This window comes from Neovison vison, chromosome X, assembly GCF_020171115.1.
Source record: "Neovison vison isolate M4711 chromosome X, ASM_NN_V1, whole genome shotgun sequence".
Classification (NCBI taxonomy): Eukaryota; Metazoa; Chordata; class Mammalia; order Carnivora; family Mustelidae; genus Neogale; species Neogale vison.
In genome coordinates, this window is record NC_058105.1 from 99,278,970 (window position 1) to 99,293,509 (window position 14,540).

Here is a 14,540-nt window from a genome sequence, read left to right on the forward strand (position 1 = left end):
AGTGGTGCACTATTACTATATTTAGACACCGATGGTTGGCAGGAATGTGCTAAAGTCTGAATCTAACCGCGAATTATGTCCCTGTCCTTGTCCCTGTCCCCGCCCAGGGCAACTGCTACTGTGAAAGGACATGCTCACAGGAGGAGGAGGGCAGCACAGGTGGTGGTTTGGAGTTAATATCACGTCGTTGCTGACTCAGGGGAAGAGGTTGAGGATGTTGGCCGTGGTTTCTAAAGAGCACCTAGCAGTTGTCACCTTGTGCATTAAGCTTCTGCATGTTTCTCAAATTATAATTTTATGCTTATGATTTTATCTCTTCTTAGTTTTCCTCACAGGAGAAAAAGCCAATTCAGTATTGAAACGCTACCCAAGAGCGAATGGACTTTTTGAAGAAATAAGACAGGGCAACATTGATCGTGAATGCAAGGAAGAAATCTGCACATTTGAAGAAGCAAGAGAAGCTTTTGAAAATACAGAGAAAACCGTAAGTATCTTGGCAGTTTTTAAGAAACAGTTCACAGCTTTGCCTACCTTTTGGATGTAGGTTTGCCATCTGCGTTCCTGAGTCATGGGGAAAAAAAAAATTTTAATACTGAGTCATGGGCACTGCTGTCAGTTACAGATCCATCCCAAATCACATGTGTGAAGAACTCTGGAAGGGCATCGAAGTAAGGATACTCTGTGGATGGGAGGCGGGTTCACTTCCCCGTGTGTTGGTCTGTCTTTGAGGGCCCCTGTTTCCCCAGGACTCTGCTGAGCCGAGACTGATCATCCTAGCAAGGGGGGAGGGCTTGTGTCACATGAGGCTGTGATGGGGAAAGTCACCGTATCATCACCTTACTCTGCCACATCAGTGAGGAGGTGTGGAGGAACCTAACACATACTGACGCTGTTTTAAAATCTTTTGCTTCTTGTACAAAAGAAAAGACATATCCATAGTTGAACTCTCCTCCCCCACTCTAAGAATACTCCTTACCATTCTTTACTCTAGACGGCATGCTGTTCAAGGAGAGCAAGGATGGGAAAGCAAAAGGCAGTGGTATAAATTCTGTCAAACTGCTCTGCATTTGGGGTAGCCACCACATAATTATCCATTCCCATGCACCAACCATGAAAATAACACTAGGTGCCAAACACCCGATGTCAGATGTGCTAGAAGACAATCAAATGCATCTTACATGTCACTCCTGTATTGCTTCACATGATTTGTATGAGTGTACAGGTCCATGTGTACGTATGTGTGTGTGTGTGTGTGTGTGTTTTAAGATTTTATTTATTTATTTGACAGAGAGAAATCACAAGTAAACAGAGAGGCAGGCAGAGAGAGAGAGAGGGAAGCAGGCTCCCTGCTGAGCAGAGAGCCCGATGCGGGACTCGATCCCAGGACCCTGAGACCATGACCTGAGCCAAAGGCAGCGGCTCAACCCACTGAGCCACCCAGGCGCCCCCGTATGTGTGTGTTTTAACACAACTGGCTTTCTACTAAACAAGCCATATTCCTAGACCAATCCTAAGTTATTAAATATTCTAAAGAGAATAAAATGTCATTTGTAAATGTGACCTAAATGTTATTTAGAACCTTCACTATCTATACCAAATATAATGAAATGTTTAAAGTACCATATGCTCATGTTTTTAAAACATACACAAAATCTGGTGCTTCATATTATATTTTTTCAATGACTATACATTTTAGATATTCTACAGTTTTCACAAAGCTAATGACTTTTCCTCCTAATTTCCTTTAAAGTAAAGGCAAGTACTTGTTCAAAATGCATTGTGTGAAAGTACTTTATACCAGGGAACAATATTACTTTGAACTTAAAACTGTAAATAATTTAACATTCACAACTTGTAAGAATACAAAAATGCTCTTTACTCATACTTGTCAATTACATTTTGCCATGCTTGCTTTATGTTTTCCTTTCCTTCCCCACACTTTTTCTAGTAAGCTGCACAGATCATGCCTCTCTACTCCTGAGAACTTCACTGTGTATTTCCTTTAAAAAATTACTTAACTACTATTGATGACCAAATCAGGAAAATTAACATCGATGCAATATAATTTAATATCCTTATTTGTATTCAACAATCATTCTAATAATGCCCTTTATAGCACTTTTGCTTCCACTCTAAGATCTAATTCAAGAATCATTTCTGTCTAGGAGCTCTCACAGTAGAGATCTGTTTGCGGCTTTTAGTGCTGGCTAAATAAACTATAAAATTTCAGGCTTTTGTAAATAGTTTTTGAAGAGAAAGCAAAATCTGGAGGAGAGAGGAGGTATTTGGAGAGGGAGAGAAAGAAGGGCAACTCACAACCAACGACGTGTCACCAAGAAAGGCAAGGAAATTACGCCTGTCTCTCTTCCAACTCTCCACAGCCGTCAAAAATTTAAGGAAATAAAACCCAAAGCGAAACTCCCTGGGGAAAACCGGACAAAGTGGAGTAGAGCCGGCAGAAACGTGGGCACTGAGAGGTAAACTCAGGCAAATTCCTCCTTGAGAGAGGAGGGAGAAGAGAGTGGGGAAGACCGAGCGGAGAACCTACGACGTCTCGGTGGAGTTGGGGCCCTTTTGCTGGTCTCTTTTTTAACGAGAGTGTGGAAGGCGTTGCATTTCTAACACGGCCCCGCGGTTCTCGCCTTAAATGATATCAATTACCCCAAACAGCATACGTGTTACTCCAGCGCCCGAGGAATGGCCACGGGAGGACGGAGAGGGCGTGGGACGTCGCATTGGCTTTGGCGACCAGGACCGGGGAGAGACGAGGGGTGGATCGCAGGGAGGCGGCTGGAGCCCAAGGGTCCGCAAAGGGTCAGGATGCGGCGGGGCGCACGAGGGTAGGGGACACAGAAGGCGGGGAGAGAGGCGGTGGCCGTCCGGGCAGTGGGGCACCGGGCAGTCCGGGGTGGGAGGCAGGGGTCGCGGCGCGCCGGGCCCTCACCGCTGCTGAGCGTGGAATCGCAGTGCCAGCTGTCCAGGCTGGCGGGTTTCCGGCAGGACTCCCACAGGGACAGGTAGTACTGGTGGTCGGCCGTGACCCAGGCCGGACTCAGCACGGCCCCCAGGTCCAGCCACAGCGCCAGGAAGATGCACACCAGCCCGACCAGCTTCAGCGGGGTCAGCACCGACACGCGCACCTCCTCCATGCCGCTGCCGGCCGAAGCCATGCCCCGGGCGCCGCAGCCCCCTGCCCCGTCGGAGGCGAGGTCGCCAGGCGGGTCCGGAGAGCGGGGAGCCGGACCTCCTTCGGAGGGAAGCAGCGGAGCCGCCGCGCGCCGCGAAGGTAGGTCTGCGGGGGCTACCGCCCGGGTGGAGGTCTTTAGTAGCCACAGAGACGCCGACATTCCCTGGACCTTTGCCGCCAGCCCCGCGCCACGCTCTGTCCCCGCTCGCCCAGCCGCGCCCAGCCGCTCCCAGCCGCTGGAGGGCTGGCACCCAGGGGGGAGAGACAGTGGTTTGCACCCCACGGGTGTTCCCAGGCTCTTGTTCAAGGCGCGGAAGGCTGGTCCACGCCCGCCCCTGCCCGCCCGGTGCAGAACCTTTCTCTGTCTGAACCCGGAGGCTGGTGCGCTCAGAGCAAGTGCCCCCATCTCCTGGCTGGCGGTGGATAAATGGGTCCTCCCTCTCGTGTATCTCACACAAGCGTAATCATATAGTGTTTGTCCTCTGCGTCTGGCTTATTTCACTTAGCATAACGTTTTTAAGTTCTTCCATGTCATAGCGTGTATTAGAACTTCGTTCCTTTTTAATGCTGAAAAATATTCCCTTGTAGAGTCGTCCTCCCTCCAAGACCCCTGAAACGAGGGTTAGTATAAACCCCTAGATATACCATGCTTTTTCCTATACAAATCTACCTAAGATAAAGTTTAGTTTATAAATCAGGCACAGTACGAGATAAACAACAATAATAGGACAATTATAACAATACACTGTAATGAAAGCTATGTGAATGTGGTCTCTCTCTCAAAATATATTACCTTGTACTCTCCCATCTTCCTGTGATGATGTGAGATGATAAAATGCCTGAGAGATGAAGATGAGATGAGATGAAGAGACGCGAACAGCATGGGCACTGAGACATAGCTTTAGGCTACCACTGGCCTGCGGATTTCTCAGAACCGTCTGCTTCCCAGGCTTTGGATGACTGCAGGTAACTGGAAAGGTGAAAAGCAAAACTGCTGATAAAGGGCGACTAGGGCATACTTATACTACATTTTGTTTAACCACTCACCTGCCTGTGGACATGTGGATTATTTCCACCTTTTCACTATTGTGAATCTTGCTGCTTTGAACACGGGCATACAAATATCTGTTCAAATGTCTACTTGTAATTATTTTGGATATATACCCAGAAGTGGGATTGCTAGATCATATGCTAATTCCGTTTTTAGTTTTTTGAGGAAGTACTGTTTTCCACAGCAATTCACCATTTTACTTTCACATCAGGAACACACAAGGATTCCAATTTTTCCATATCCTGGCCAACACTTATTTTCTATTTTGTTTTTTAATAATAACCATTCTAGTGGATGGCAAGTGGTATTTCACTGTTGTTTTAATTTGTGTTTCCCTAATGATTAGTGATACTGCGTAGTTCTTCATGTATTTATCAGCCATTTTTCATCTTCTTTTGTAAAATCTCTATTCAAGTTCTTTGCCCATTTTGCATTGTGTTGTTGTTGTTGTTGAGTTTTAGGGGTTCTTTATATATTCTGGATATTAATCCCTTATTAGACATATGATTTGCAAATATTTTCTCTTCAAAGTTCCACCTTGCACAAGAGCTATTCCAGGGGCTTGGCATCTTAGGGTAGCTCCCCTCCCCCATGCCTATTGGGTGGAAGAGCTGTTCTGAATGGAATCCAGATAACTGGATAATGGAGAGGGAATTAAAGTGAAAGACAAGTGAAGTTAACCTTAAAGTTATTAAACCTCAACTTATATAAATAGTTGGTAGGCCATGTAAAAAGTTGAAGAGAGGGGCACCTAGATGGTTCATTTGGTTAAACGCCCAACTCTTGGTCTCACCTCAGGTCTTGATCTCAGGGTTGTGAGTTCAAGCCCCAAATTTGGCCCCACCCTGGGCATGGAGCCTACTTAAAAAAAAGTAAAAGAAAAATAAAACTTATTGATTATTAGAGTTGACAATTAAGACTGAGATACAAGGTGGTCACCCTTGCAGGGAGCAATTTTTCATGGCTGGCCCAGACTCAGGGTAACCAACATCAGAGTACTATTTTTTGACTACTGCCTTGGAATGATGTAAGTGAAGGTGTGATTTCTGACAACGCTTTATTATTACTTGACAAGATATCACAAATTTTAATTAAGTAAGGAAGATATAGCAGAGTCATAAACATATAGATATGCATATTTCCTTTGATATGTTCTTCTCTTCAGTGCCTACTGAAACATTTTGTTAATGGTTTGAATGTTTTTACCAGTTCACTGTCACTTTCGTTCCAATCTTTGAACTGTCTTTTGGTCATATGTTTTAATATTTTGTGTGTGCCTCGGGGGGGCACATCATTTTCTATAAATTGAATTAAATGTGTTGCTTATGCTCATGATTGTCATGGAAGAACTTCTTTTTTTAGAGAGAGGCTGCATTTTAAGAGAAGCAAGTTGATGTCTTGAGTGAAGACATCTGGCCCGTAGAAATTTTTAAAAATTTATTTTTGTTATTATCAGTTTAAAAATGTCATTATTTGTGGCAATCTGCTGTGTTGTAAAAATAATTCTGTTTTAGAGAAGTAGCCTTTTAATTTGCATTGATTAAAATAAGGACCTTAGACTTGTGTAGTCTAGAGATAATATTGTATTACATAATGGATGCAAAGCTCTTTACATGCACTATAAATGTGTTTTCCCCTCCCCTTTCCTTTACCGTTCCCCAAGGAATCCCAAGTGATTCCCTAGTCTAGAACATCTCTTCAGTGGGTATGGTGGATATCACTACTGTAAAAAGAAATAACCTGAAGTCCTAGAACACTGAGAGAGAATAAATGTAAGGCCACCTGTGCTTTCTAGTTCAGATTTCTTTTGTATCACAATACTTCATATGTTCTTTAATAAATCAGGAGCTCATTTAACAACTCTATGTCTACTTAATCAATTCACTAAATTAACCAGTGCTCTCCAAGGTCCCTGTAAAGCAAGTGAACTGATGTCCAGGGCATACTCAAGACTCAGAGCTCATAGGCTACTCTACTGTAGGCCCACTTCACGGAGAGATGACTGTTTACCAAGAATGATCTGTGTTTGCTATGACACCTGTTTATAGTATAGTTCTGATAACTGCATAATTTAATTACTATTTAAAATGAATACATGGGTGCCTAGGTGGCTTAGTCAGTTAAATGTCTGCCTTTGGCTCAGGTCATGATCTCAGGGTCCCTGGATCGAGTCCTATGTCTGGCTCCCTGCTTAGTGGGGAGTCTGCTTCTCCTTCTCCCTCTACCCCTGCCCCTGCTGTTTCTCATATAAATAAATAAGATCTTTTAAAAAAGCAACAAAAACAATATAAGAGAGAGTAGCTTATGAAAACTAGGTTGAATACTTTGGTGTGATTCCATAAAGATGAGACAATTAAAAAAAAAAACACCTGTCAAATTAAATGTGGGAAAAGCAATAAGAAAACTTACAAATATTCTGGAAAAATCTAGAAAGAGTCTAAATCCAATGTGACAATGTGACTCCTCAGTATCTGAGTTCTTTTTCTATTTAAAAAATAATGGAATAAATAACCCCAATAGGCCTATATCCATTAAAGAAATTGAATCAATAACTAATAACCATCCAAGACAGAAAGCCCCAGATCCAAATAGGCCTATTACACATTTTGTGAAAAAATTATATCAGTTCTCCACAATCTCTTCCAGAAGATAGAAGCAGTGGGGACACTTCTTAACTTATGCATTATCCTAATGCCAAAATCTGATAAAGACATTACAAGAAAACAGACTAAAATTTCTCATGAACATAGATGCAAACATCTTCAACAAATATTGTAAATCAAATTCAACAGTGGATAAAGAAAGTATGCATTAAAACCAAGTTGGTATAGGTAGGTCCTTAGTGTTATGTCCAAATCACCATAAATATTGTAAATGATTTCCACCACTCTAGAGAAGCAAGTCCACATCTGACAGAATCTGCATCTCAGCAAACTGCCAAACCTAAAATCATTTTGCTTCACAATCACATTTTTTTATTTTGAAAAAGAGCATGCTTACAAAAAGGGGTACATCAATTTAATGAGCCCTAATTACACAAGTGGTTGTGTACCCAACACCAAGTTTAGTGTAAAATATTATCAGTACCTTACAACCCACTGTATGTTCCTCACTGATCTCCACTTCCTCTCTTCAATTTAGATATACTCAGTTCAAAAATTTTATGTGACCTATTCTTTTTTAATTTTATATTTTGTTTTGTTGTTTTTTATTCTTTATTAATTATTTTTATTAACATATAATGTATTATTTGCTATTTTCTATTTTTATTACATAAACAATTTGTTATTTCATTTTACCTCATTTAGTGCTACATGAATATAAACTTAGAGCATGTCTTTTTTTTTAAGATTTTATTTATTTGAGAGACAGAGTGAGAGAGAGAACATAAGCAGGAGGAGAGGCAGAGGGACAAGCAGACTTCCCACAGAGCTGGGAGTCCATGCAGGGCTGGGTCCCACAACCCTTAGATCATGACCTGAGCCAAACCAAGAGTCTGGCAATTAACCAACTGGCACCCCAGTATGTCTTTTTATGGGACTTTTTTGAACTTCATCCATATTGAGGCATGCAGCCCCTATTCATTCACTTTTTCTGTTGTATAATATTCCACTGATTATTCATACAATGAATGACAATTGGTCCATTCTTCTATGGAAGGCCATTCCTCTATTTGGGCTGATTCCATTTTTTGCCTCTAAGAACAACACTGCTAAGAATATTCTCTAAGCATTGCTTAGTGCATATGTGTAAGTGTTATGTACTAAGGAGTGGAACTGTGGATCACAAAGTGTGCTCCTGTTTACTTTCATTGGAAAATGCCAAACTGTTTCCCAACTTATACTTCCACCAGCACTGTGTGAAATAGAGTTTTGATTGCTCCAGCTCTTCATAAATGCTTGGTATTTCCAAATGTTTAATTTTTACAGTATTTTTTCCAAGTGTTTAGCATCTATTCTGGTATATTGGGAGCTAGCAGATTAAAAGAACAATGATTTTCTAAAATCACCCTATTTCTATTTACTAAGGAGAGCCACTATTGTGGCCTCATTCTGGTTTTATAGCACTTCATACAACCTAAAGAATGTTGGCTAAAAAGTCCGTGTGGAAACACCAAATTATCTGTTGCTATCAGAGCCTGTTAATTTGGATATTCCTAGCTTAAGGGACCACTGCCAGAAGATGGCATAAATACACTAAATAGTAACATATTCAAATAAATATTTAAAGATATTTTCCTGGCTACGTATCATAGAGAGTGCTTTAAAATTATTGCGTACAACTCAGTAAAAAGATTTCATTTATTCATTTGTCAGAGAGAGAGAGAGAGAGAGCGAGTGCACAGGCAGACAGAGTGGCAGAGGGAGAAGCAGGGTCCCTGCGGAGCAAGAAGCCCAATGTGGGACTCGATCCGAGGACGCTGGGAACATGACCTGAGCCCAAGGCGGCCGCTTAACCCACTGAGCCACCCAGGCATCCCCGTACAACTCAATTTTAATTTTTTTTCTACCTCACTTATATTCTCACAGAACTCTTTCTGTACTCTAGAGGCTGGATACCTTATAAAATTCAAACATGTTCTTTTCATCTACATTCATACTTAGAACTAGAATTTTTAAAAGGCAAAAATTCAACTACTTTAGTCTGGAGTCGAGAATCTGGAAAAATTCTTATGTCAGTGGACTTTTTTCAAAATTAAATATCTATTTATATGCTACTTTAGAATAAAGAAACATTGATAAATATGCTATTAATAGTCCATGAAAATAGCATTGACTTTTCTGTAATAATTTATTATACAAAGTGGTTTTTATCACATTCAGGAGACATGTAATAATTTTATGCAGTGCCATTTTATAAATGCTTTATAACAGATTGATACCACATTATTAAAAACCTGTTTCAAACATGAAAGAGGTAAAAAAGCTAGCCTCCCAATGACTGACTTAGATCAGTTCTATGTTCTCATAGAGAACCTGTGTTCTCATTTTGCAAATTTTTTAATATCATATTAAAATGTTACCTTAAATTAAAATACAACTGCCATTTCTTACTCACTTTTGCTTTCAAGTAAAAACAGAACAAATCTACAGCACTCAAGCTGGTGTGAGTGCCATCACAGAGAACTGTTAGGCACAGTGGTAGCAAAAGTTCCAGAGCATTACCTGTTATTAAAGCTGAGAATATTGTTATTAATTTTAGACAGATTTAAAGTAAGGGATATAGTACAAACAAGTTTATGATAGATTTGTTTAGATAAACCTTTCAAACTAACTTAGTGGCACTAAAACTTGCACATAGAAATGAATGCCACCTATCTTTGGAAAAGTGAAAATTTCCAACAATATGCGGCGTTTTTCTCCCCCTGGCCTCTTGATGGAAATTTCACCTAAATTATGCAATTTCAGATCCATGGTATGTAATAAATGCTTCCAGAAAGTGCGCTGAGGACAAAAATTCTCACTTTCTTATCCTGGAAGTAAGGAGTCAAACAGGCTTAGCTATCTGGGTCAGGTAGGGTGAGGGAAGAAAAGGGTGTGTGGAAGAATTCTTTAGAGGTTGGTACTTTCTTAGCCACTGATCAGAAATCAGATGTAAAGAATTTGAGAATATATTTTTAATTATAGAACCTCCTGTTCTTTTTTTAAAATTTAATTTTATTTATTTGACAGACAGAGATCACAAGTAGGCAGAGAGGCAGGCAGAGAGAGAGGAGGAAGCAGGCTCCCCGCCAAGCAGAGAGCCCGATGTGGGGCTCTATCCCAGGCTCCTGGGATCATGACCTGAGTCAAAGGCAGAGGCTTTAACCCACTGAGCCACCCAGGCGCCCCAGAACCTCCTGTTCTTTATGTCTGTCATCTGCTTTTTTTCTTCAAGGATCGCTGGCTAAATTCTTGAACAGGTACAATCAGAAATATATCATTCAGATAAAATAGGAAAATACATCTTATATACACTCAAGTTAAAAAAAAAACAACCAAAATAAATTTTAGAAAGTAATAATGAAACTCCTACAGGGCTATGGCAAACACTAGTCCAAAACCTGACAACAGAAATTCCACATGTAAAAAGGTTCTATTTAATACCATAGTGGTATTAAATAGAAGACAGTTGTCCAGCTAATGTCTTCACACCTTGCGTGTTTCTCACTTGGTTATCTCTGCACCACTAATCTTTTTGTTACCACCACCCTCCCTGCTCAGACTTGCTCTCCCTGCACCCCCGCCCCCGCCCTGGCTCCTTTCCTCTCCATTTTATTTTACACAGGATTCCTTGTCCGAAATGTAATACTGGTCATACCACCCCTTCAGGGACTTGTGCTTCTCTACATTAGCATTTCTCACCCAAGATCCTCAGAACACATATATCTCTGGACATGGTACATGGTGTTTGATGAAAAAAAAAAAAAAGGAATCTGCGATCAAATACATTTGTAAAATAAAATGGAAAACAGTAAAGCTAGTTTCTCCACTTCTTATAACCTTTGGTGTCCCAAATAGTCAGTGAGAATTTTCGGATTAGAAGTGCTTCCCAAATGTACTTGTCCCACAACATTTTCTCAAGAGTTGCTTTCTTGTGTTCTGCATGAGTTACTTTCCTTCATGTGCACTGCAGTGTTATGGAATATGCGCCATTTTACTCTTGATTTCCTTTTCAGAAGACTGGTTAGTGCAATCAGTCACTGGAAAGCGATTTTCATCACCAAAAAGCAGCTTCATTTTTCTCTTGATTAATAGCCCTGCTACAAGTTATTCAGCAGAAATAAATACAATATAAGAACACAGACATTGTATGTCCTATGTTGTTACATGATAACATATATAACATAATATCTATGTTGTCCTAGACAAACATCCTGATATCCCAGGTAGACAAATAAATGATCAGTGAAGTCATGCTGTCTCGAATTTCTGTGATTTTCTGCTTTTCTTTGAAAAACCGGGCCCTTAGCACTTGTTTTTGTTTGTTTGCTTGTCTTTCATTTCTGTACGAACCTTTGGGTTTTGGGGAAAACACATTTGCCTAAGATCTGTTTTGAAGAGAGAGAAAATGCTTATTACATATCGCTATCAACAACCAATGATTCTTTTTTTCTATGTGTATATTCTGTCACTCACGCTAAAAGCAGTATCTATCTGAAGCAACAAAGTTGCAAAAAATAGCACAGAGTGCCTGTATAGCCTTCATTCAGCTTCTTCTAATGATAACCTCTTACATAACCATAATGCAAACTGTCAAAACCAGCACATTAATGTTAACACAATACCATTAACTACACCACAGACTTTATTTGAATTTTGCTACTCTTCTCAATAATGTCATTTTTTTGAGTCTGCCATCCAATACAGCTCCCCGCATTGTGTTCAATATTCACATCTCCTTAGTTTATGTCAGTTCCTTATACTTTTTAAAAAAGATTTTATTTATTCATTTGACAGAGATCACAAGTAGGCAGAGAGGCAGGCAGAGAGAGAGGAAGGGAAGTAGGCTCCCTGCTGAGCAGAGAGCCTGATGCTGGGCTCAATCCCAGGACCCTGGGATCATGCCCTGAGCTGAAGGCAGAGGCTTTAACCCACTGAGCCACCCAGGTACCCCTCAGTTCCTTATTCTTTCCTCGCCTTTCATGATACTGATACTTTTCATAAGCACTGGTCAGTACTTGTAGAATGTTCCTCATTTTGGACTCATCTGTTTTTTTCCTCATGATTAGAATCAGACTATGTATTTTTGGTAAGAATATTGAAGAAAGAATTTGTTCTCAGTGAATCATATCACAGGATTCATGATGTTGAAGTACCTTATTGCAGGTGATGTTAAATGTGATTCCTTGATTAGGTGATGTCTATTATAGTTCTTTTTTTTTTCTATTATATTTCTTTAAATAAAAAGAAAAAGATGCTGTTTTTTTCCTTTTGTGCATAATAAACATCTTGTGAGGACAGGCTTTGAGACTATGCAAATATCTTGTTTCTCACCGTACTTGTACTTTCCCACTAATTTTAGCATCAATCAACAGTTTTTGTCTGTATCAATTCTTACCACAATGATTGCCTAAAGGTGATTTTCTATTTCCCTCATTCTTCACTTATTAATTAGAATTATTCTGTAAGAAGAGTTGCACTTTCTCCTCATTTTATTTCTTAGTGTATTTGTATATATTATTATTGACTCTTTTTATCTTGGAGCATCTTGTGAGTCAACTATTCTGTAACTTAAACTTTGGAAATCTTGACCCAGTCAATGAAATAATGACAAAAATATGTTGGCAACCAATAGGAATGGGCTAGCAAAGTAACTGGAGCCTTAAATTCTAACTACATTTAAGCCTTTACAAAGCATCATGACTTTTTCATTTTCAATGTACATTAGGCAAAAATAACAGTTCTCATTTTGTAGGGCCTACATGGCTTTACAGTATAAATCATTAACACTCTGCTTAAACAAAACTAATTACTTCCAGTTCTTCTGTTTTATACTATATATGCTTTAGAAAATTACTTACATTTTAATTTTGGGGGCGATTTTTTAATTTATTTAAAAGAGAGTGCCAGGAGGAGGGGTAGAGGGAGAAGGAGAGAAAGTCTTAAGCAGATTCTGTGCTGAGTACAGAGACTGATGTGGGGCTCGATCTCACGACCCTGGAGATCACAACTGGAGCAAAAAACAAGAGTTTGATACTTAGCTCACTATGCCATTCAGACTCCCCCAATTTTTCTTTAATAATTGGTATTTTATAGTATTTCTGATAAATAGGAAGAAAAATCCTACTTTTTAAATTATTATTTTTTATTATGTTATATTACTACTTTTTAAAACAATTATGTATTTATTTGAGAGAGAAAGAGAGTGTGTGCATGGGGGAGAGGCAGACTGAGAGGGAGAGAGAATGAGAGAGAGATAGAGAAAATCTCCAGCAGACTCCCTGCTGAGCTAGGAGCCCCACTCAGGGCTGGATCTTCTGACCCTGAGATCATCACCTGAGCTGAAATCAAGAGTCTGTTCCTCAAACAACTGAGCCACACAGGTGCCCCACTATTTTCTTAATATAAGGACAAAATGTTTTCCTCCGAGTAATTTTTAGGAACTGATATTTATAAATTCAATTAAGTTGGGGTTTAAAATGAAGATTATATAGTCTAATCCATCATTGAGCCATTGTTTCAAGTCATGCCTACTGAATTCCCCTATGAACAGGCCAATAATATCTTCTATGCAAAAGGTCTGGGACAATAAAATGGTTTGATGAACATATATATCTCTATTTTCCTATCTATCTATCTTTAAGTTTCTCTAATGATTGGGATTTCTAGGGAAGTTTAAGAATCTTTCTGTTTAAGAAATGCAGCAATACAAGATTTTGCCTGATACTCTAATACACGATACCTAAATACATGATTTTTTGCCTGTTTGTGTTCCAAATTTCTTGTGTTCTCAAACTTTGTTATAATTGCTTATTTATTGTATTTCTTCCATAAACCTATGATGGTTTAAACTTTCTTCCTTTTTAAATTCCCTGAGTATAAGCCAGTAATGATGAAATTTAAGCATAAATCATGAGATTTGATACTATATAAATCAAATATGGCTTATGACTTGAAACAGGTTTAAAAAAAAAAAAACCAGTAACCATGAAGTCCACATATTCCTTTCCTGAAAATTATACTCTTCAGTTATAGGAAGCCTGTGATAAATGTTACTAGGTGGGTACGTTTGAGGTATTGTAGGAACTTAAAGAAGAAATGCCTTATGAAAATGGAAGATTTTGACAGGATTAAAGAAGAGACACACTTTAGATATGCAGATATGGTAAGAAGCAAGGCATACCGTATGTGGATAAGGTAAGCAACAGATTGGTGGGGCATGAATGGAGGTAGGAGATTCTGTCAGCAAGATGGAACCAAGGTCATATTTATGCAGATACAGAGTGACAGAGAAGCCTAAGCTAGTAACTGGAACAAAGAGAAACTGGTGACCAGAAGATCACTTAGGGGTAGGTAAGAGGTAAAGATAATTTGAACTAGAAGCAATGGAAACTGAAAGAAAGAACGATCAAGCCAGACTCTGATCTCCTCATATCCTAACCATTGCTTGTGTTTGAGGGGTGAGGAAAAGGAAAAGATAGAGGTATAAAATGAATGATATTGTTGACCAGTGTGGCTGGGATAAGGACAGGAGACTGGCAGTGCCATTCACACTCACACGAAGAAGTCAAGAAAAAAGTTAGCTTATGGAGGGGCACGTGGTTGTATGAAATATACCTGAGATTAGCTCCTGGCAAAACCCTGGGACTTCACAATTCCA

The 14,540-nt window shown here is 39.6% G+C and overlaps 1 protein-coding gene across 1 annotated transcript; it reads left to right on the top strand.

Annotated features, from left to right (window-relative positions):
• Positions 1 to 319: 319 nt before the first annotated feature.
• On the top strand, positions 320 to 544 carry LOC122896672 (transmembrane gamma-carboxyglutamic acid protein 1-like; the record flags this gene model as incomplete). Its single annotated transcript, XM_044234743.1, has 1 exon — positions 320 to 544. A coding segment is annotated over one exon (225 nt), but the record flags the coding sequence as incomplete, so codon positions are not given.
• Positions 545 to 14,540: the final 13,996 nt, after the last annotated feature.